At 35.5% G+C, this 24,468-nt stretch overlaps 1 protein-coding gene across 3 annotated transcripts; it reads right to left on the bottom strand.

Annotated features, from left to right (window-relative positions):
• Window positions 1-2,992: 2,992 nt before the first annotated feature.
• Window positions 2,993-23,634, bottom strand: LOC128223114 (uncharacterized). 3 transcript variants are annotated; one of them, XM_052932371.1, is made up of 5 exons: window positions 23,392-23,634; window positions 8,814-8,986; window positions 6,678-6,749; window positions 5,910-6,290; window positions 2,993-4,470 (listed from the first exon to the last, which is right to left on the bottom strand). In XM_052932371.1, the coding sequence occupies exons 1-5, from the start codon at window positions 23,402-23,404 to the stop codon at window positions 4,258-4,260; spliced, it is 852 nt and encodes a 283-aa protein (XP_052788331.1). In that variant the 5' UTR covers window positions 23,405-23,634; the 3' UTR covers window positions 2,993-4,257. The 3 variants fall into 3 exon arrangements, with proteins under 3 accessions (XP_052788331.1, XP_052788329.1, XP_052788330.1); XM_052932369.1 differs by having other exon boundaries at window positions 2,993-4,506; XM_052932370.1 differs by lacking the exon at window positions 23,392-23,634 and adding an exon at window positions 15,615-15,716 and having other exon boundaries at window positions 2,993-4,506.
• Window positions 23,635-24,468: the final 834 nt, after the last annotated feature.

Here is a 24,468-nt window from a genome sequence, read left to right on the forward strand (position 1 = left end):
TGTAACATACATGCAAATGTATAAACATATCCAATGGGTTACAATGATTGGCAACATTTAATTATAAAAGGTACCAGACATATTTTGTCGTAATGGATATTCGTATCATAATCAATGTCCGCCTTTTCAATTTCACTGCAAATATAGTTACTGTTATAACTTCTTCTAGAGTTTCAAAGAGCATAACTCTCTGGCTGATTGTTCGCAAATTGCCTCTCTTAGCATAAAATATTTTGGCAAATAATTGACTTTACTTTAAACTTGAACAGTCTTTTTTTGAATGAATTACAGTTGAACCATAAATTAATTACGATGTAAATCTCTTGCATTTTTAATACCAAAACGCTTGGTTGTTGTTTACAAATTGATTCACATGACAGACAAGTGTAACTGTATTCGGCACTAGTCCCAGATAACCTCGCTTTGATATATACATGCTTAAAAGGATTAATTGATGGGAATATCGACACATTTGAAAAACAATTAGTTTTTGATTTGTTGTACACACATTTGTCGATGACATAATTGTTCAACAAAGAGAAAGAAAGCAAATAGTTAGCAAACCTAAATACGAGAAGATTATACATTTTATCAATAATATTAATGTTTTTATTGAAAAAGCTCTAAATTTCTTCATTTCTTTTTACTTAAAAATAATAAAGTGTCCAATGAAATATTTTGGCAATACTCACACAGCCATTATTGATTGTATTCAGGTGAATTGGAATATTTAGTTCTGTAGATAATGCATGTTAAAGGGTCTGCGATACTCCATGCACATTGATACAGGTAAATGTGTACTAAAACCTATTAACCAATACATTGCATGACCCTGAATTTCATTCGGTCACTAGATCCAAACCAATTATCGTTGACTTAACACTTATCTATAGAACATCATAAAGCAGAATTTACTATTGCTCACTGAAGTTGGGCTAAAATTGGAGTTGTGTTTTGTGTTCATAAAAATATCTATTTTACAAACAAAAATTTGTTTTGTTTATATCAAGAGAGTGCTTAACACTGGCATTTATCTTTGGATGAATGTTTACATTCAGAATACGAATTTTACTCTATTTCAGTTGCCGAGTGTGCTCAGAGCACAATATTCACAAATTACCACATTGGATGAAAAAATGTCGAAATCAATGGTCGTTATGAAGAATACCGAACGAAATGGCAGAAAACACCGTATTTCTACCTTCCGAGACGATAGTAGATCACAGTATTTTTAAGCACTCGCCAATCATTTAATACTTCTGTGATTTCAGCGATTGAAAAAGAGGATATTTGTTGAAATCAGTGTAAGATCGTATTTCATTTCACGAGGGGGCCCCCAAAAAATATTTTCAACAAATTTTATTTTTATTTCATGCATATATCGTGTTTTTTCAATATATTTTCCCACTAGAGTAAATGTCTGTGTCCTCTTTGCGAAGGGAAGTAACTGCGGCATAATCGCTATTTCAAAACTACCTCCTCTTCGCGTGAGCAGTCCGTCCACTAAAAAAAGTCCCACACTCTTTGGAAATGGTTGTTGGAATTGAAATTATGTTTAGATAAAACCCTACTTACATCAACGAAACCTATCATGTTTAACATTTTTTGAGGCACAAAACAAATATTTAAACAAAAACATTTCGGAAATAATAAAAAAGTATCGCATAGAAATACAATTCAATGAAACTTGAGCATGTGACATTTTTGAACATTCAATAACAATTTCAAAAGATTTAAATTAACAATGATGGACTTATACAAGCGTGTATTCGTAAAAGCAACGGAAGTTTAGTGTTTTTCTTGTGTATATCTAGTCAATGTTGCTCTCAGATTCTGAATCTTACGGTATTTTTTTCGGGGTGAATTTATGCTCAGTGCTGCCGAAGGATGTTTTGTTGTTGACACAGCGAATTAGTTTCTGATATATTAAAGTTGAATGCCACGTTCCCGTGTGTTTACGTAGACCCAAGAGGAAATGTCGAGGATGTGCCCGACGATGATGTTGAGAGGGATGCAGCGCAGACTTTGAAAGTTTTTAAAATGAAAAATGAATTGTTGAACTGATAAATTTAAACTGGAAATTGGTCGAATTCAAAATGCTTGTGCATGCATGTACGCGGTTAGAGTTTGTAGGAAGAAATGATCAACTTTAATATAAGCACATTTGATTTTGACAATTAAATACAATTCGGTCAATGTGTATATATAACGTAACTACAGACGACAACAAACATGTACTTGTGACATACATGTATTTTTCAAAGTCAAGAGAAGCAAATCTTATAAAAAGATGGAAAAAATAGTCCCGAGTTGTACGGAGCTAGGATTAGTAAATAATTCTGCGATTTCAATTTTCAATTTCCAATTTCCAAATTTTCAACCTCTCAAAATTCACTTGCACACCTATCCAGCCTCCTCGTGGGACTAAATCCACTCACCACCGATATTGGGTTGTAGAGTAAAAAGCCCAGAATGGACCATTTTGTAAAGAACCAAAGTTACAGTCAAAAGGTTCCGCCCCTACATGACACTGTCTGTAATGTCAATTCTAGAACCGCCCTTGAATTGGGCATTTATTTTGTTTATCGCTGAGTTTGTGAAGGTCTGCGCCCGAGCTAAAAACAATACGATCTACAAGGACAGTCCCAAAAGCGTAAACTTTAACCAGGATATTAATTAAGGGCACACTGATAAATTTCAAACAAAAAATGATCATAACGTATAAAGACAACAGACACATTACAGAAATATCAAATTATCATCATATAAAAAAAATGTCGGGGCAACCACCCTTGAAATAATCCTTGATACACCGTGAAAGTAAGATAACTCAAGGAAAGAGGACGTGATCAACCTGTTTATGAGCACCCCCCCCCCCCCCCTATCCCCCCCCAAAAAAAAACAACAAAAAAAACAAAAAAAAAAACAAAAAAAACACAACAACAACAAACAAACAAGAAACAAACACAAACAAAAACAACAACAACAAACATGCAAAACAGCACTTTATTGTGTCAGAGTCAAATTGATTGTACTAAGATATGAAAGTTTTTATGTAACACTCTAAATGTTTGAGAGGTCCTCATTACTTATCAGTAATATAAGCCGAAGTTAATCAACATCAACTTGATGGCAATAAAGTAAAATCAAATCAACTTATATATTAGATTCAATAACGCAATGAACAATCCGTTTGATTTGTTTTGATGTTTTGTGACGTTAAGGATCTGTGTGTGTGTGTGTGTTTATTTCAGGCATTTATTATTTGTCACAAACTACCAGATACATTAATCTTTATTTAAGGCTGGGTTTATGATAACAAAAACCGTTAGCGCATTGAGCTATTTGTCGACATGAACAACATACAAATATATCATAATTAAACATAACAATGAACTTGTGACACGGAAATAAAAGCTTTAAATAGGTAACATATTTGAAAAGCATTTTCGAATAATACTTATGCAGACAATTATAAAAAAGTAAGAACGATAAGGACACAGTATTCAATGATAACACCAACTAGTTTTCCAGGCTCTCCGGCCAGACCAGTCGGTGTAGGCCTGTGAATATTCAATAAATGTAAGAAAAACAAGTTTTTGTTTAGCGTATGATACAGAGGCAATAACAGTTTTAACATATTACTATCCACTCAAATATATTTTTTTTTACAAATACGAGAATGAGGAGTCACATATAACTGTAATTATACGGATATGTTATAATGGGTTTTGGAAAAGCAAAACATGGGTAACATGCAGAAACTACGTCGACTGTTAAGCGTGAGAACAGATATAATGCAAATCCAACATTTTAAAAGTTAAATATTCTGAATATAGCTCACACATGAAAAAGGAAAATCTTTGAAAGATGCAAGTGTATATAAGCTGTACACAATCTTGTCAGTTGTTTTAACCGAATGTTTTTATGTCATTTGGAGATATATTCATCGGAAAATGCTGTTTTAAGGCGTCAAGTCAAAATGCAATTTAAGCTCTGCAAATCTTTGAAAATATCAAAACAACGCAACTTAAATGTAGTCTAAAAAAGCATATCGGTTGACTCATATGTTTTAAACATATATTAATACATTTGACAAATAATACAGGAATATTATCAAATAATGCAGACTTATTTACTTTGCATCACATTGTATTAAGCGTAAGGATCAAACCTGCTCGTTTCTTTTAAAATTCTATCACTGTTATTGTCCGATTTTACAATGAATTCTGGCAAGAAACTAGCGTATTTATTAGTTCAGGGTGAGTGTTTAACATTTAGATTGGCTTCTAGATATGGTGGAGGGCTGACAGGCTGTCCACTCGTTGTCGCCATTGTTGATTGAACGGACACGCCCACCGAGTCACTTGTAACACCAATGGCTTGCTGAGGACGGGAATACATGTTATACGGTCCGGAAGTGTTCGGCTGGTATTGAGGGTACTGTGATCCATAGCTGGTAAACGGTAGCTGATCAAGAAATGTTTCATTGGTTAACTTCAAACCCTGCAAACCGTGCGGAAATTAACTGATTATCATTTTCCGATAACTGCGAACAAAGCTTACAAACTTCAATATATATTTTATTTGTACAAAATTCCTGATGTGCGTGAAATAAAGAATACCCAAAATATGTCAATGTCACATATGAGGCAGATTCGTTAATTACTTTGAACATACCGATAAGCAGTGCGTTTCATCAAACTTGTGTTATAGTGATTTAATTTTTGTGATACAGATATACTATAACGAAGTTGTAAGAAACGTCTCAATGACGTCAACACCAAGAAGGATATTGGCAAAATTATGTTTTTGTTATCAAGCTATTATTCAGAATTAATTTGATTATTTTTGTAGTTATAGCTTAACTGACCTTTATAACTCCTTAATATTACACAGGGTAGGGTTTTGCATGAGCATCATATTTTATTAAATTCATAGCCCCTAATGCAATCCCAAAATACGTTCTGATTTGCAACAAAACAAGTTTTATAACTATTATGTACTGAAAACCTTGACTTCACTGACAACAAACGCAATCGAAATATATGTCTTCACATAAGTTTCACACACAACAGAGTGCACACTATCAATTAAAACCGAACTAAACGGATGGATCAAAAACCATCTTTCTAATTTTAAGTAACAAAGGCCTTCATTACACTAGCCTTTAAAGCAACGCAAAGGCACTTATTCACCTTAGGTTCTTTTGCAACAAGGGTCATTTGTACAAATACACGGTATCTAAAATAAGTAATAAGATACCTTTGTTTATCTGATTGAAGTAACAGCGACCTTGACTTTAATCGCACAAAAACTTAAAAAAATCTAAAAGTATGTCTTCACCGGCTACCTACCCAAATGTTACGTCATTGAACATCTTTATTTTCAAAGGTATTAAGTTTAGTATAATTAATTGTTAGTTTTTAGACGCCAAATGCAATCAAAAGGTACCTCTTCAAATTAGCATCTCTTACCACACTAATGTTCTTATTCAGTTATTGAGTGAAAACACCTTTTTTGATATTATCTAGGAGCGTTGACCGGGCTTCCTGTATACCGAATTTTAAACATATACATTTTTCTAAGAACATCTCGAGTGGAAACTGTTTTTTATGTTAAGTGACTAACACCAACACGAAATAAATTACAAGCTACATGTGCACATAAGCTATATACAAACCAAATTTCATAATCGATAACCACCTATGTTACATGACGACAAATACAAATCTAATAAGCAAGAAATAATTGTTGCAAAATATTTTGATTAAAGATGATGCTATCATTTAAAGAAGATAATGATATACATGTTTTTCATTGTCGCAACGCCATAATTTGTCTATTAACAAAATGTCCATTCTTCAAAAAGATTAAAACCACGAACTTACGTTAACCGGAAGACCTACCCCATTTGTAGATATATGTTGATTCATCACGACTGCCGTTTCAACCCCTTTCTGACAGTGATCCCCATCGACTTCATTCGTGAAGCAACAACCGTACTTGTAGACAAGGCAAAACGAGAAGAGGTTCAACATCGAAAGGAAGAACGTGATGATCAGCGTAAATGCAAATATTGTGTCCAATAAAGCTATGTTGTTGCTAGGGTAGGTGTAGTAGTAGTTTGAGCGATATTGGGATGAATGTACGTCGTAATACATGTTGTCTCCGTAAGCACCGTAGTTTTTTCTTGATGCTGACCAAAAGTAACAGCTATACCCAAACAAAATGATGTAGCCCATGTTGCTTATGAACATCAAAACATGGACACTACAATGTCCAATTGCCTGAAACAAGATGACTGATGTAGCTTATACACATATATTTGAACTCCTAATGCACTTCCTAATATGCAAGTATTTTTAAATCCTTCGATGCTCAAACAGCAAACAAAAATAGAATACGTTAACATTTCATGAAACATATTTGCGCTTTTGTCGGATTATTGCAGGGAAATAGTCACATAATAAGTATAAAATATAAACATTAAGTGTTCTAGATGTGCTGCTCATCTATGTATGCCAATATAAAGTCAGTGTACATTTGTTAGGCTCTACGAATATTACTTACAACACCCTGGCCAAGCGCTTTTATACACCGATTTGCCGCAATACTAAAACATTCAATCATTGAATATGCATAAAAACAACGAGTTTAAACAAAACATTACATACTTTCTCAGTCTTAATGTTTCTTGAACAATCCGAGTAGCAGCAACAACTGAAGTTTAACGGACTCATAACACTCTGAAAGCGAGAAATAAACACATGAATCCTGTGTGACTTGATAGTTGTCTGCTGAAAAATCTGGAGAAGAAAACAAGTGAGTCTAGTTTTGGGTTAGGGTTCGTATTTTTGTATACTATATATGCTTGTGGTTTTAGCTCATTGTCGTTTGTGTCGTTGCCATAAACCTCTAAACAGGTTTTTTATTTATGTTTACTGGGATGTCCGTGTTGTTTTTATTGTATTGTTGATAAATTGGCATGAGGAGAACAAAGCGACGACGGCGATCGTTTGTAAATTTAACGGCGGACGTAATATGGAGTGAAACAGTATACGCGTATTGGCTGGCCTTTCGTTCAACAACCAATTCTATTTTCCAGAGGTTGGGGAAGGACCTATTACCTATTTTTGTAATCATTATTAGTGTTTAATTATGAAACAAAAATATTCCACCGTTCCAATATTGCACTCAATCGGGTGTATCTCTCTAGGCATTGTTTCCAAAATTGGTTACTATCAATTGCATCTTTACGCACTTGTTAAAAAGTTACAAACATTGGGGTGCTCACGTAATTATTCAGAACATAATGCAATTCAATCATTTAAGTATACACACACTTTTAGCACAATCGACGACGATGTATTACCCAGTTAATCTGGTTTAGAGGTTAAATGCAAAGGGAGATAATCCCCTCAGTAAAGGTGTATCTTTTCGTTGAATGCGAAGTGTTTTCGTAGTATTTCGTAACAAAAGGGTAGGAACCGTAATGAGAAATGGGTATAAGCAAACGAAGATGTCGACATTGATGACTCTTTTAACTGTTTGGGTGTATCAATGGATACATTCTGTAGTTATACTCTTAAAACGCAAAATTTATTTGGCAAAAGTTTAAAAGTACTTAAATCTTTGTTGTCAAATTCAACATGGTATGATTATAAACTAAGTGTAGTTTTGCAGTTATTGTGTGACTATGTTTTATTTTTATTATTTCAAATCGTTTCTACATTAGCATTGTTCCGACTTGGATCGTCTTTGATGGCATCGTTTCCATTGAACTGCAACTTCCTAAATTTCTTTTTCTCGGTAAGATAATCTTCAATGGCATAAGAAGCTAGTGTAAATTCAAGTTCAATTAAACAATAATTTCGGAATTAATTGCGATGTATCGGCTAATAACATTAGATCACGGTAGTGTCAGAAACAATTAGTTGCCAGAACACGAATTGTTAGTTAAGTGTTCATACATCAATCGTAATACAATGAGATTATCTACTCTGAAAGTGTCAAATTTAAAGGCCATGGACCAATAAACAGATGACACAATGACCCTATGCTTTGAGACAAGTGCAATAAACAAGGCATGCACAGCAGGGAATTCGCATCCCGAACATTCCTTAAACTTTGCCTGAAGTTAAACTATTATAAGATATACATCCTCAACCCTCGTTACACTGTTCTTATAATGTCATCATGTTTGGAATGACTAGACCTTTCTCAGATAGGCATATTTGTTGCTGCTTTATTTGAATACAGACTATGTATTTTAAAGACCAACACACGCTGGGTGATGAATTCCCATATCATCACATTAAAAATCAAAAGTCAATGATTATCAAACTATAATCTACTGTATTCAAGATTAATGATTTACAATTTGTTAAAAATTTGAAAATTAAGGCGACTTTCAACATATAAACACATGTTAATTATAATATTCTCCGTTCAATCAAACTAACTATTTTGTTGTTTTTGTGAAACGTATTCAAAGCTTTGGTTGATTGATGGGGCCTACAGACCGGTATTTCTTAAGTGAATATCATATTACCCAGTACCGACTGTGACGAAAAACCCGGTATCAGAATAATATGGTATCAGAAATAGTGATACAGGCTTTTTCCCAATATCGATACCAGGTACCGGATTATAACACCACCCTTATTAGGAACATGTAATACTGAATACAACCCATTTATAGAAAACTATTATCGGAATGAAAATCATAAAATAAAAAACAACAACTTTATTATGTCATTAAGTGAACAATAAAGCGCAAACACAGGAATTGACCTCTGCGTACTACTTACAAGGATAGCTGTGATCATCATGCAAATTCCATACACAGCGTCTCCTACTGCCACAAACGCCACGATACAAAACGCGATGCTGAGGAGAGCTAGAATTCGTGTAGCCCATGCTGTGATACGGATACATCTCTTGGTGCGCTCAGCGGATCTCGTGCTCTGTGCACTTCTGGCAACTGAAATATTAAGTGACAGTCGTATTCTGAATGTTAACATTCATTTTAATGTATTTGTCAGTGTTTTCTATTATCTTGATATCAAACAAAATAAGCACTATGTGTATATAAATTAAGTATTTGTTTAAAAACCACAGCTCCGAAAGTAGCATTTTTAGTCGACATTTAAACTACATATACAAATTAAGAACTACTATGTGGTTATAATAATTTATGGTTACTTTTAATTCTGAATACGATAATGTTAAATATTGTTTGTTTGAGATTTCCCGACCAATCAGTGCAAATGCACTCACTCAAATTTAAGGACATCTATAGTGAGCAATATTAAATCCTGTTATTTAATGTTATACTAACCCAGTGAACTGACAGTGTTTTCAATGTGTCAAGACTTAAACAGTGTGTAGGCCACACTTGTATCGATTTAATTAGCAGATTTTTCCACTATACATTTAACCCCTTTTAATGATATACTACAATAGTGTCATCAGGCATCACAATGTAAGATCATTGTACATCGGAAACCTTTATACCAATTCTTTCAAGTTGATGCAAGACATATTTGGATTTATAGTTCTCAATACAAGTGTATATTCAGACATTTTGTATGCGCGTAGAAGCACTCGCAAGTTTTAAGTTCTTGGACTTTTGATAAATTATTTGTTTCATGAAGTGATGAAAATGGATAATTTTATATCTACGTTCATTATTATGTTGTAATGGACTTGAAGATGCGCGTAAATTATACTTAATAATATGATAGCGAATTTGGAAAACTGAATTTCTTTGTGTATTTTTAGGCGGGATTTATAAATCGTGGTATCAATATTGGTAATTCGTGAACACTTGTCAAACTATCGGCATTATGTAGGATTTAACTGTGGGTAGTAGTGAGAACGACAAATTAACGTTCGCTAATCGATGAAAGCGAGCTGGGTATTTCCTCATTTTGACAGAACAATGTCTGGCTAGCGTGTGTGATAATTCGCATTTTGAAGCATTTTCGTATTAGACTGTTTCTCCCGACAATGATACCGGTTTTAACGTGTACATAAAGGACCACTGCATCTATGAGCCAGTTTGTCTTGTAGTTTACGAAGAAGTTATTATTTTTAACGAGAATTGATCTTTGTTTACTTTTTCGCCGGGCGAATATTCTTCACTTGTTTTATATTACAGTATAGGGTACTTTTGAATTTTGACAAACTTCATTTTATGTTTATGGCAATGTTTTATATTGATGCTATACATGTTCAAATATGTGTAGAATATAATTTTAGCTTGTTGAACTGATTTATTATAACTTTAATGAGCCTTTCTTCATCAAGTCACTGTGTATGCGCTCACTAGCGCTCTGGTAGGCCGTGTTACGCAATTCGAAGAGAGTAGGAGGCACATGGACCGTCTTTTGATACTGATACAGATCACCTTGTAACTGTTTCTAACCTGGCACCGGATTGTGATAAAGTGTCTCTCGGCGATAAAAACGATGCAGTGCAAAATCATCTCAATTTCGACGACCGTTTCCAAGACACCAAACGGAGGCTACAGAAGTTGACATGGAGCCTTTTTCACTTAAGCAATCGGATGAGGAAGAGTCGGGGAATCAAAATTCCGTGATTACTATGTTATGGATATTGAGTGGGATGGCTTCCATATTGTTCGTAGGAAACACCACACTGAACGGTACTGTGCTTTTGGTTTAAACAGTAATTTAAACACATAGCTTTCAGTATCTGTGGTTCCAAAGAAAAGTCCGGATTTGAAATCGATCCAGGTGTTCCCTTTACGTAAAATGTCTTGGAAAGCGTTCTTAAAACTTTGCCTCGCGGACGACGAAAACACTCGGACGGATTTTGGCAAAACTATGTGACATTGAAGCCTTGGTAGGCACATGTTTCTCAATCGGGAAACGGACGCCATCAGACGGTCATGGGTACTTAATTTCGGGTATCCGGAAACAAGATACGCATGCGCGGTGGCCTACAGGACGTCCTACCTAGAGTTCGTACGAGAGGAGCGGCGAAGACCGCAAAACGGGACGACGGACGGAGCGGTGGCCGGAAGAAGAGATCACGGACAATCGCATTAATTCTCATCGATCGTACTTGTAAATTCACTGTGCATTCATGATAATGTATTTTTTAAAAATGTGTGCCGATTTATGTATGACTGTATTTGTGTGTTTCTGTATGACTGTATTTGTGTGTTTCTGTATGTTTATGTGTCGAGAGGCGGTAGGTACCAAATGCTGTGCGGGGGGCTCAGCGCAGCGGCCAAACCGATCATCAGCGCGCGCGAGCCGGGCACCGGGTACGCCGCCATGCCGGGGCTCCCGTTTTATTTTTGCACAAGTGCCAGGCTCGCAGCTGCTTGCTACTCGGGTGTAGAAGTGGACGGAAAACGCGAGAAAATGACAAAGTCTCAACGCGTGCACACACCGTCGGAAATACTCTAAGACGCACAGACGCTAAATAACAGGGACAGACGGTTGCTCAGTTTTGGTAATGATTGTGATATATGGGCATGCAATTTTATTTAACAATACTTAATAATTGCATAATTATGGGTAACAACACATTTGTTTCATACGGACGGTCAACATGAAATGCTTGACTGTATTGTTGACTATGAGATTGCAGATGATTGTTTTTTAATGTTTCAAGGTTTATTGGGAAAAGGCCCGCTCAGAGCATATTGAACGGTATACGTTATGAAGTGAAAATGATCTAGACTCGTATATAACGATGGCATTGATAGTATGTATAATCGTTTTATGTGAAAATTTAAATGCATGCTTAGATAAGGCTCTTTCAAAGAAAACGTTTGAGGCTCATTTGAAACCGTACTGGTTAAATGAACTTTTTAATCTCCATGCGCGCGATAAATAGTGCGGGGCAAGTAGGCCTCAAATGCCAAGTGTGATGAGAACGTTAACTATAAGGCGGCCGAAGCTCTATTTAGGAGGATTTAGGCGTGTAGCCAATGAGTACATGATAATGCTTGATAAAAACCTGAAACTAGCTGCTAAAACTGGCAATGTTCGATTTTGGTAAAAAGCAAACTCAAGTAAAAAACCGTCCCAACCTAAGATAGGATGCAGTTTGAAATTCGGTGATAAGGTATGGTTTAGCGGAGAATAAATTGTTGAAAAGTGGGGATTGTACTTCAAAGACCTTTATTCACCAACCGATTGACCTACGAAACCTGGTGAATTACGAAAAGAAACTCTAGAGCGCGCTGTCGAGCAGAAATTTAATGATGTTTTATTATGTACCTGTGTAATAGTCCCGCTTGGGGTAGTGACATTATCAATGAAATCCCTTCATCGCGATAAAGCCTTTGGGACAGACAGGATCACTCATGAACATTTGTTACATGCAAACTACATTGTATCCCCTTTGTCTTGCACATATATTTACCAGTATGCTGCGGGCCGTACATAAACCAGATAAAATGAAACGGGGAGTTGTAATAACTTTACATAAGGGAGGCAACAGGAGCAGAGATAACAAAAATACCTACCGCGAGATCACTTTATCTTCGACGGTGTTTAAGGAATATGAAATGGTGTTACTAGACAGATGCATAGATAAAATAATGTCTACTTTTCACATACAGCAGGGTGGATTTCAAAAACAACTTGGCTGTTTGATGACGTCGTTTTCCCTCCGTGAATCCTTAAGCTTACCGGGTACGTTAGTTTCAAGGTCAATCCCAACTGATTGTAAAGCGTGTAATCTGATTGTCGAAGGTCATATTGAAAACTTAATTTTGTTTTTTCCACAAAAGACAAGAAGAACGTAGGGCTTTGTGGGATAGCAACATTCACTGTTGTGGCATGGAAGTTTTTAACAAATTGTCATAATTGTTTGATGTTTCACCCAATTGCTAAGGCGTTAATTCATATTATTGCAGTTAAGAACTCGTGAGTTGAGTGCATATCAGACCCTTGCTACTGGTATTAGTGATGTTCTAATAATACTGTTTTAGGCTCATGTAACCATGTAACATGTCGTTTTCGTGTAACTTGTTGCCACGCTATGTATGCTATGATTATTGTAAATTAACGTTTACTATGTTCATAATATCTGTATATCTATGTATTATAGTCTACTTGTAAATATGTTATGCCCTTCATTACTAGAGGAATAAAACGTATCTATCTATCTACCAAACGCTTTTTGGAGATTCAGAGTTCCTTTAAGCATGCATAAATTACGCGTGTAATAAACGGAATTGATTACTTCAGAATTTAAACGTCTGTTTTGAGGGTACGTTTGATCAAGGTATTAAGTACTGACTGTCCACACAGTGCGCAATGATTTAGTTAATTAAGATTTGAAGGTTGCCGTGCACTCTTAATTGCTGGAATGCAACATTGCTCTTACTTTTCATACCTTAATATTGATTTTAAAGGAAAGAATAACTATTGCATAGCAACCAAATTACCTAAAGATGTATAATTTTAATTGAGGCTTGCTCTATGTTTCTTGTCTGTGAATTTGTGTTCTATGTCTTTGGCGTTGCCACTAAACCGGGTTTATGTTTAAACTTTTTGCTACTGAGCATGTTTCTGTAACTTTTTGCATATATATTGTTAATTATTTGCTTATTTTCATTTCTGAACAATTGTCAGCAACAAATTTGAATACAACGGGTCACAAAGTATTTCTTCACATGGGTAAAGTTAATTATGCCATCAATCAATTCAGCAAGATTAAGTTTGTAAGTTGGGGGATTTCCGGACTTAAGGCGGTTTCAGTTGTACTTTTCGATCATGAAAATCAATACGTGAATAACAGAGTTATATAACACATTTTATAACATTTACATTGTCATCATTAAAAACTTCATATTCAATCAATTCCGTCTAAAACCAAATTATTGAGCAAAATAAATTAACTGCTAACATACGTTTTACCATGGGAGGTAATTTCATTTCAATAAGCCAGCGAGTTATGCTTCTTGAAATTAGTAATAGTTAGCTTTCAATATGTCGAGCAGTATTGATTACGATGAAACTGTACAATATAACCTGCTGTTACATTGGTAGCCTATCATTTTAACGTTTTGGACATTGGTTTGCAGTTCACAACATATTGTTCTTGTTTGCAAGTGTGTGACATATTTTGACAGTTTGAAATATAATTGAATAATATAAAACTTCAGGAAATTCAGGTTTATTTAAAAGCTTCTTCAAATAATATTTGACAACACAGTGACACATACCACGCCATTCGCATAGGAGCTTACAAAATTACAGAGGCTGCTTTATCTGGTAAATCAGAATTCATAGGCCGATTGAAATATGTGGTTTTATAGACATATGCAAGACGCTTACACATTTCCTCATAGCAGTCGTCACCTGTTTCGTAGTTTTAACAAAATGCAATGTGTTTCTCAACTTCACAGGCCTAGCCTCAATCAGAAAGTACATGTTAATCAAAAACAATCAAAAACCTCATCGGGTAGAACTAATCAACACTGTTTTCGTAGCGTTGATATTTGCTTAAACTAATTTATTACCACTTTGCTTTATATGGGTTTTATGCGATCATGCTATTTTACAATATACCACTTTTTTGGTCTTAAGGACTAATATCTTCTGAAATAACCCTCTGCAATGTAATCATTAGTTTGCCATGTTTGTTTTATTCTTGCATTCTACGTTTCATTTTATACATGCAATGAAAACAATTGCATGGATACTAGTTATAATTATTATTATAATATTTTGAGATTGTTTAACAGTCGGTATTTTATCCAGTATTATTACAAATATATTTCTTATTTAATTAACATTTGTAAAAGTCCGTTTCAGCGCTTCCGTTCTAGTGATATAACATCGATGTTTAGGTACTACTATGGGCATTGTTTCCATTTACAAACAATTACGAAATATATATATAAAAGGCATCGTTGCCACGACGAAATGCGAGAAGTGTGGTCTTGTGGAATGGAGGGAAGTGGGGCTGGCTCAGTGCAAGAAGAAAACCCAACAAGTATGTACACCAAGGCCGGGTGATCGTTGTAAAATGAAACAATTACTGTAGTTCTATCTTAGTTAGTCGACTTATATATACGTCAAAGATGGATGCTTAGTGAGCCCGTTTTATTATAGTTTATTTGAAAATCACATAACGCAATCATTCTTACCAGCAAGACATTTTGGCATAGAAAGAATATCACTTATCTTATTTCAGTTGTTATGTAGAACCAAAACCACAAACTGTGAACACATTCACTATGTTTCACTTGTTTTGCATATTCGTAATAAGTATTTGATGCCTTTCCAAATGCTTCCATGCGCTAACCCGGCTTCACAATTCCACTTTGCTATAAAAGTTATGATGAAATGGCAAGCTTTGTTGAACATCTGATATCTTGAAATATTATTTGATGAGCCGAATAAAACCATGAAGATGGAATAACTAAATAACCTTACAAAGCTGCAAATTAATTCAAACCATCACAAAAAAGGTACAAGCAAAAGTAGTGTTCAAAATGATTTCGCTCCTTTCGATCTATTTATTATTTATTTACTCAAACTCATATTGTTAACATCGAGTGTTGAACTCACTTATTTATTATACAGAATATCAAAATGATCAGTGTAATTTCTTACCTTGATAAATCATAATTCGGCGTAATTTGTCTTCCTTGCTCCTTAATAAGTAGCAATTTTTGAATGAAACTGCACTAATTCTTTTTCAACAATGTACCCAGAATAAAAACAAATCAGAATATGTCCTATGCACTTAAGGTTTGATACCAAAATGGTGTGGTAACTCACAATCTTAGTTAGCGGATACAATTGTTGATTTTCTCTTATCAATTGCACTAGCTCAAAAGCTAAGTATATTACTATGGGAAAGTGGGTACATGAAAATCCTATCAGTTAGGCAAAGACTAGCATAACATTTAAAGCTTTCTGTTTCATTCCATTACATTCCAAACATAAATAATGTATTAAGGATAATAATGCAAAGTGAGCAAAGAGTTAGGTGTGCAATAGATGGGATACTTTTATCGAAATTGCACTCACATACAAGGCAAATGATTCCCAAAACAAGTATGTCAGTTAAAGCACTTGGGCCATATTTAATAAGAAACTAAGATTGAACATAAACTTAAGATTCTAAACTAAGTGTTTTAATTCGGCTATATATTTAGCTGACCGATATGCTAAATGGAAACACCATCTGTCTTAAACATAATCTGAATTTAGAAAAAAAAACAACAAAAAAAAAACACTGCAGTAAAGCAGTCGAAAGTTGCCCATAACAACTGATTCACCCGTATTCTGGTTCGAAATCACTTGCACTGCAAAGGTAATAGAAATATATCCAACTGGAAAGATAAATGAGCATGAGTAAGAGACCAAAAATGATGTACTGGTTAGCGACCTATTATTCGCCCGTACCACTTTTTCGCCCACCCATTAAAAGCAGTCAAAACGAAATATTTTACACAAATCAGTATGGCGTTTCATTGCGGCATCATTTTTGACAGAAATCAGCTGTTTTTTTTGCGTTCAAATGTAAGTAGTATGTGGAATTTGACCCAAATAAACATTGTTTACACTTCTGACCTTGTAAGTTGAATGCGGGGATTACGTCATCACGCGCGCGCTCATTTGCATGAGGCCCTGTAAGGATTTTTTAATTTTCATTATACCTTGCACTATCAGACGACATTATTGATTTGTCATTATAAAGTAAAAATAAGGTGTTAAATTATACAAATACAATAAATTGCTGTATTTTACGTTCAATTTTAGAAAAAGCAAATGGTAAAACCTGAAAACGGTGAAGTAATCGCTGGATTTTTCGTCTAAGGGAAGCAACTCAAATTTGAATTAATGATTACATTCTTATACGGACATGCGTTGTCCCTCTTCGGAAGTCTATAAATAACCATACATAGTGTAGGTCATGTTTCAAGAAGGAATCCCGGTAGCTTTTTCAATTTCTGCAAAGAGGTGGCTTACCGAGTAGGTGCTGTATCATTTTAAACATACATAAACAGTATGTAATAGTTAACATATTATATTTATTGATCGATTGTCGTTTGAAACGGTCGCTAGACTGGTAAAATAAAATAAACATGTTTAAAGATATAGTTTAGAGAGAAATACGAGAATTAGAACACATGTCTAAGAACTGTAAGAGACAAATAGTGTGTAAATACCGCTATGCACATTTCACAACAAATCTCTGGCTCGAATTCCACAGACCAAAGTGACGGCGGGGAGCCGCTTAGACTAGATAGGGAAAAGTTGGCACCTTGTGTTACGGCTCGTTGCACAGCACTTTGTGGAGACCAGTATATTGGAAGATCTCGTAGCAAAACTGTGCTAGTTGACGTTTACAACGCAGAAAATGAAAGTGATGTGTTTAGAGTTTACGATTTAATAGACGACCAGAGTAATACGACTCTAGGAACAACAACATTGTTTGACAAGTTGTGTGCCAAATCAGAATTTACAGTCTATACATATTTGTCGTGCTCGGGTCGTACGTCCAGAATGGAAAGAATATCTAAAAATCTTCGCATACGTTCTGTGAAAGGATAAACAGATATGGAAATCCCGTCTGTCATAGAGTTTGATGAAATTCCACACGAGTCGTCTGAGGTACATACAGCTGACATGGCTAGATCTTACAGACACTTACGGCATTTAGCCAGTGAAATACTAGAGCTTGAAGACGACTGCAAAGTGCAACTCTAAATTGGTAGAGATGCTCCAGAGATTCACCACGTGATAAGCCAAGTTACCGGAGACCGTGGTATGCCATTTGCTCAACAGTTATGCTTGGGCTGGGTTATTGTGGGTGAAGTTTGTTTGGGTAGAATGCACGTTCTGGACGTGTCTGCTCGTAAGACATATGTGTTACTGAATTGAAGGCCATCCCGTCTGCAACCTTGCAAGAACAACTTTAACGTAAAAGAAGAGAAACTTTTTACTTCTCTTACCTCCTTTCCACAACAAGATTACGAATGTTGTAACATTTTTATACGCACCCATGACGATGATAAACCAGGACTGTCTTGCGAGGACGGAGAATTCATTGGTGTGATGGACCAGACAATGACTAAAGATGAGGAATGTTACTTCACTGCTCCCTTGCCCTTCAAGCCCGACAGAACAAGTCTACCATACAACAGACAGTAAGCCTGGCACAGAGCCCAGATTTTAGACAGAAGCCTCAAACGAGATGCAGTTGAAAGAGAACCTTTTAGTAATTTCATGACAAAGGTATTGAATACTGGAGCCGCCTGCACGAGACCTTTCCAAGTCCTTTGAATAAGGAAGTGACGATAATTGTTCTCTACATCGTAGTCTAGGTGTGTCTTGGGATATACTAAAAGATGTTTTGACATTCCGAATTTCCCGCGTCAGTACTAACCTGTATCCCCAGAGAATGCAACTTGGAAAGAACTGCATGTCTACTGCAACGCTTCTGAGAAGGCAATCGCGGCGTCAGCTTACATAATTTACAGATCTCTGAAAGGCGAAGATCGCTCTAGCTTTGTGATGGGGAAGGCAAAAGTTGCACCTACTAGTGGACATACGATACCCAGATTGGAGCTTTTAGGAGCTGTGTTAGCTGTCGAAAATTACTAGTACTATTCTAGAACAAATAGACTTAAACTTCAATCAAATAAAATACTACAGTATGTGCCAACTCACCTGAATCCAGCTGATTGTGCTACTAGAGGTGTGGCAGCGATAAACATGGCTGAAAGTCAGTCGTTGAAGGGTCCTACTCAGATGCATCTTGAAGAAGATAGTGACTTTCCTTTGGTAAACCCCGAGTTAGATCAGAAAATTCGCATAAATGTCGCAGCGAAAAAAGTATCCTGTGCTGAACAGAATATAAGACGTAGTACCTTAGAGACCAAAAGGTTCGAACGTTTCTCTAGTTGGGCTAGTATCAAGTGTGCTATAGCATTCCTACAAAGACGAGTAAACGTAGGCCGCCGTCAATCGCCGTCTTAACATGGTGAAGAGATAATGGACTTTAGAGATAGAGCAGAAAGTCTGATCCTCCGGTCTGTTCAGATAAAAGGTTACCCAGAATAGTATCAGTGCCTAGATGGAGGAAAGTCCATACCAAAGAAAAGTACGATAGCTGCACTCAATCAGTTCATTGATGCTAAAGGAGTTCTACGTGTGGGCGGTAGACTAGAAAGGTCCGACTTCACCAGTTATGAGAAACACCCCGCTATTGTTCCAAAGAAGCATCACATCGCAACTCTACTTGTACGATATTACCACGAACATGTTAAACATCAAGGCAGACACTTGACAGAAGGAGCCCTTAGTGGTTACTGGATTGTCGGAGCAAAACGTCTGATCAACAGTGTCATACATAGTTGTGTCCAGTGTAGAAAACTCCGTGGTAATCATGCCAAACAGATCATGAGTGACTTTCCGCGAGATCCCTTAGAACCACCACCTCCGTTTACCTACGTTGGAGTCGATGCCTTCGGACCCTGGAACGTTACTGCCCGTCGAACAAGAGGTGGCACAGCTAACAGTAAGCGATGGGGTTTATTGTTTACATGTCTCACAATCAGGGCAAACCATATAGAGGTAGTAGAAGAAATGTCAACTTCTGCATTTATGAACGCGCTACGAAAATTCATAGCTCAACATGGGAATATCAAACTCTTCAGGTCGGTCATAGGCACAAATTTCATTTGAGCCATTCCGGATCTTAACGTGAATGTCATCAATGTTGAAGACGGCTGTGTGAACAAATTGTTAAAACAAAAGGGAGTACTATTGGTATTCAACCCACTCCATGCTTCGCATATGGGCGGAGCATGAGAGAGGATGATTGTTGTAGTCCGGCGCATCTTAGATTCTATTCTGTCAGAGGCATCCTGTAAAACCCTAACTTCCGACGTTCTTACAACTGGCGGAAGTCTGTGCTATCGTGAACGCGAGACCCATAGTGCCTATATCGACAGATAGTAGTGAACCGGAAGTTCTCAGCCCTTCTTCAATATTGACCCAGAAGATTGACTTCTGTACTCCTAACTTCGAAAGTATGAGTTTGAAAGATATCTACAGAGCTGAATGGAAACGTGTACAGGTTCTTGCGGACAGATTTTGGAGAAGGTGGAAGAACGAATATTTACAGAACCTTCAGCCTAGACGGAAATGGCAACAGGAAGTGGAAGATATTCGTGTAGGAGATGTTGTTTTAGATGTTGAAGCGATTCAAAACCAGTGGCCATTAGGAATCGTTGAACATGTTTCCCCCAGCAAAGTAAAGTGAGAAAACTGAATGTACGCATGCGTCGCGAAATAAAAAAATGTTGTTCTAATAAGGCCAGTTTCGGAGATCGTGCTGTTGTTGCGCATTTAAAAAGTTTTCAGATATTATTTCAGAGTTGAAGGAGATAAGTGATGATGACATTTTTCTAGTTGTGTGATATAACTGAAAAAAAGTTTGTATTTGTCTGTTGAAACTATCAGGGGAATAAGGCGTAATTTCATGTTTTGGTGATATATTAATATGTTTGCCTTAAATATTTGTCGTTATAAGTTCATCTAGTCAAGTTTAAGTCAAGTGAATTTTTGAATATAGTTATTCACTTGTCATTTGTATAATTTTTACACTTAGATCTTGTGATTAAAATTAGAAAGCTACTTGAGATACTACTGATAATAGTATGTAATATATAGCTTGGCGGACAATATACATGTTAAGTATTTTTTGAAGATTTAATATATTTGCTGTTAAACTTCATATAAGAATATCGTTAAAGAAATTAATTGTTTTTTTTATTCGAAAATGCTCATTATTAGTTTTAAGAATCATAGAGACAGTGTTTTGCTTAGTTTAATGGTAATGGCATTTGTATTAAGATAGTTTTAGTTTTATTTCATAATACAATAGACAATATGTCCATGAGTATACATATTATAAAACGTACATTAATTGCAAAATAAGTCATAGGTCGTAAGACATGATGTATTAACAGCGAAGAGGGTATGTTTTTTACTCATAATACATATGAAACGTTTTTCGTAATTCAAACGCTTTATACACATACATCGCTAAATTTCTATTCACAACAGCTTTCTGAGAGGTCATCAACTCAATAAACTTAAACATATTCCGTCTTTTAAAGTAATATGGTTTGATATACATTTCTCGTAGTTCAGCATACAATTGACATTGTATTAAGATATGACCCTGTATTATTGTATGTTTTGCTATAATTTTGAAACTTTTAAGTACATATTCGTACTAGATTTGTACTGATATATTTTGTATGGGTATTTGAATTTGAGAATATCAGAATATGTTGCATATTGTAAGTCGTTTCGGTAAAGTATAAGTCTTTACTATGTATTTGCCTTATTTGATGTCGTATTACATATATGGGTGTACTTGAGGTTTTATCTTTTTCGGATGTTATTATGACGAATGTAAGTTATTCCTTTACATGTCGCAACGTTCTGGATTTTTTTACTCTGGCTATTTTTTTATTAATATTGTTCAGGTTATTCGTTCTAATTGTTTTAGAATATGTAGCGATATGTTACCATATCAGACGGGGAGAATGTTGTAATACAAGGGAAGTAACTCTGCCTACTGATTGTTAGTTTCGGATCTTTAGGTTCGTTATTTTCTTTAGGTTCATTGTTTTTGCTTATCGTACTTACTCGTCGGACGTTATTCCTGGCGCCTTGTCAATTTTTCAACTTGTTTCTGTCGTGTAGTTCCCCACGGTGGAAGTTTATGCATTTCTATTGTTCATTTACATCTAGTTATTCATTTCCCGTAGTTTTCTGTTTAATATTTAAGCTTGCATTAAAAACTCCCTCGTGGAATTTGTTTTTAGGTCGAGATTCGTCCTAATACCTTTCGTACGAATGTGTTTTTGCTCCATGTAAATAACTTAAACTTATTTGTTCAGCTTCTTACTAAACTTATGATGTGCGCAAGTAACATGAATAAATGGTTCATCTGTACTGATGTTCAGATGTTTTATCCTGCAACAGCCAGTACAACAACCCTCCTTTAAATATCATTGTCAGCAATTTGCCGACCCGCTGGTGAATTATTCCGATCTTAAGGACATATACAGTAACATTAGTAAATTCATTTTCATGATGATCTAAGTCAACGATAAGTTTTGATCTACTGACCGCATGTGACCCTTTGATCTTACAACGCAGTGATTAGGGGTAATTAGTATGCAAAGAAAATGGACGCGCAGTGTGAATCTTATCCTTTTAACCAGTAAAGTGTTTGATATTATATTTTTCTACTGGCCGAGCCATCGTTTAAGTCTGAAAAATCACCTATTTACTCATTAAAACAATAATAACTTACTGCTGATTCAGCACAAAATACGTACGGCTGATTTAAATTATAATTGGACAAAACAGTATTTTGACTACTAACGCTGATAAAACATCATTGGATGTAAACGTAACTGACGTGTCTTAACGATTCAAATAAAACATTCGACTAATAGAGTTTTTCATCAAAAGAGAAATTTCCGAATATTAAAGTTTCGTAAAGCGGTATTTTTAGCAACGCGAAAGTCGTTCTGAGGCTACACACGGTACTAGCATGATGCGGGATATGAAAACGACAGTATGGTGAGACAGACTTTTCAATACGGCGTGCTAATTTTTCACTGTTGGATATGGAAAAGGAAATTGATAGGCATATAATACATAGGAATCTTATACGAAATTTTTCGTGGCCTTGAATTTGGAGCACCTAAGGTCAAGGTCAAGCTATAATATGTAGGATGATTTGAAGGAGAAATTTCATGGGTTTGCATTTAGGGCACCTAGATTCAAGTCAGTATCACTGAAAGTATATAAGGACAAAACAGCTGAATTTAAATCTCACAACCAATGCTGAATTCCTTCAGCCAATTATTAAAAACCTGGTTTCCTCGTATTGTTCAGATTTAAACTCACATTGAATAAACTGTAAAAAAACTAAATATGGTTGAGTAGCTAATGCCGTGTTCCACTCCTGTGTGTACTGATCTTTTTAAACGTAGGTAAATAAACAGCACTAAAAGCAGTCAAAGTACCAATCAATACCATGTTGTGTAACAATGTTTTTAAAAGTATTATTTCTATTCAAATGTAAAACTATCACGGCTCTAAATGAAATATATGAAACGGTTTATCAGTATTTTTCATTATCTGAAACCGATACCTCAGTGTATGTTCCTAACATTTCCATTTCCTAACATTTACATTTCCATTTCCTAACATTTACATTTCCTAACATTTACATTTAACAAACAAAGGATATCTATCCAATTCGAACAGAACTGCTGCTCTTGGCGTTTAAGATTTGATGTGTTTACAAAATTTAAGGTATAAAAATTGAGTTAAAAAAACTTACATTGATTGTGCATTCCTAATTCGGTGTATTTAACTTCCTTGATCCCTTTATAAAGTACTTGGATTTGTAAAACTGCTTAATTCCGTCTTAAATCAATTGTTATTAAAACAACTGCTTTTCAACCGATTCTTTTATCTAAGGCACAAATGAATTGTCACTTGCATTCGATCTTATTACAAAATGCCGCGTAAAATTTGTTTCATAAGGTTAGTTGAACAAGCGGTGTCTATTTATAATCAGATGGTCACGTGACAGCGCAAAAAAGCCTGATCGTTTTTATTTTTCTGAATATACATGAAGTGAATTTAATAATAAGCATGACCTCCTCTTTGAATTGTAGTTTTGTTTCCACAATACATGTGTATTTTAAATTAATTTAGAATAATTCCTTTCAACCGATAGATTATTAAATAAGATACAAATGGATATTATGTCACTTGCATTCGATCCAATAACAAGATGCCGTGTAAATTTTGCTTTATAAGGTTTGATGAACACGCGCTATTTTTCTGCAATCAGTTGGTCACGTGACCGCGCAAAGGGGACAAACTTGTTTGTATTTTTTGTATATACATGAAGTGTAGTGTATTTAAAACCTTGCATGACCTTCTCTTTGTATTACAGTAATGTTTCCACAAAACCTGTGTATCTTAATTACTTAATAATTAATTGCTGGATTGAAAATTTTAAGATCGTTTTGTTTCAAGTCACTCAGTAAACATGAACGTTTGTAAACAAGCAGTTGCATCATAACGATCAGTTGATTTATTACATTCGTTCAATAGCTAACTATAGTACTATCGAAAAATGGCTGACAGTTAAAACTACTAGAGGGAAGAATCAAGACTAACACTGAGAAAATGTCATGGTTATCTTATTCGGATGTACATGTACCTCTATTTAGATTTAAGTTAATGCTTCATGGAAATTACAAGGGCGGCTCCAGGATTTGGCGTTTGAGGGGGCGTACTTTAGGTGCGGTTCATTTGACGCCTGTCCCCTTCCCCAGAAGCCAAATAAATCGGCTCTGAACATGGTAGAAGGGTGGTGGAGGACGTCCATAAGATTTATTTCGGA

The sequence above is a fragment of the Mya arenaria genome, chromosome 17 (assembly GCF_026914265.1).
Source record: "Mya arenaria isolate MELC-2E11 chromosome 17, ASM2691426v1".
Classification (NCBI taxonomy): domain Eukaryota; kingdom Metazoa; phylum Mollusca; class Bivalvia; order Myida; family Myidae; genus Mya; species Mya arenaria.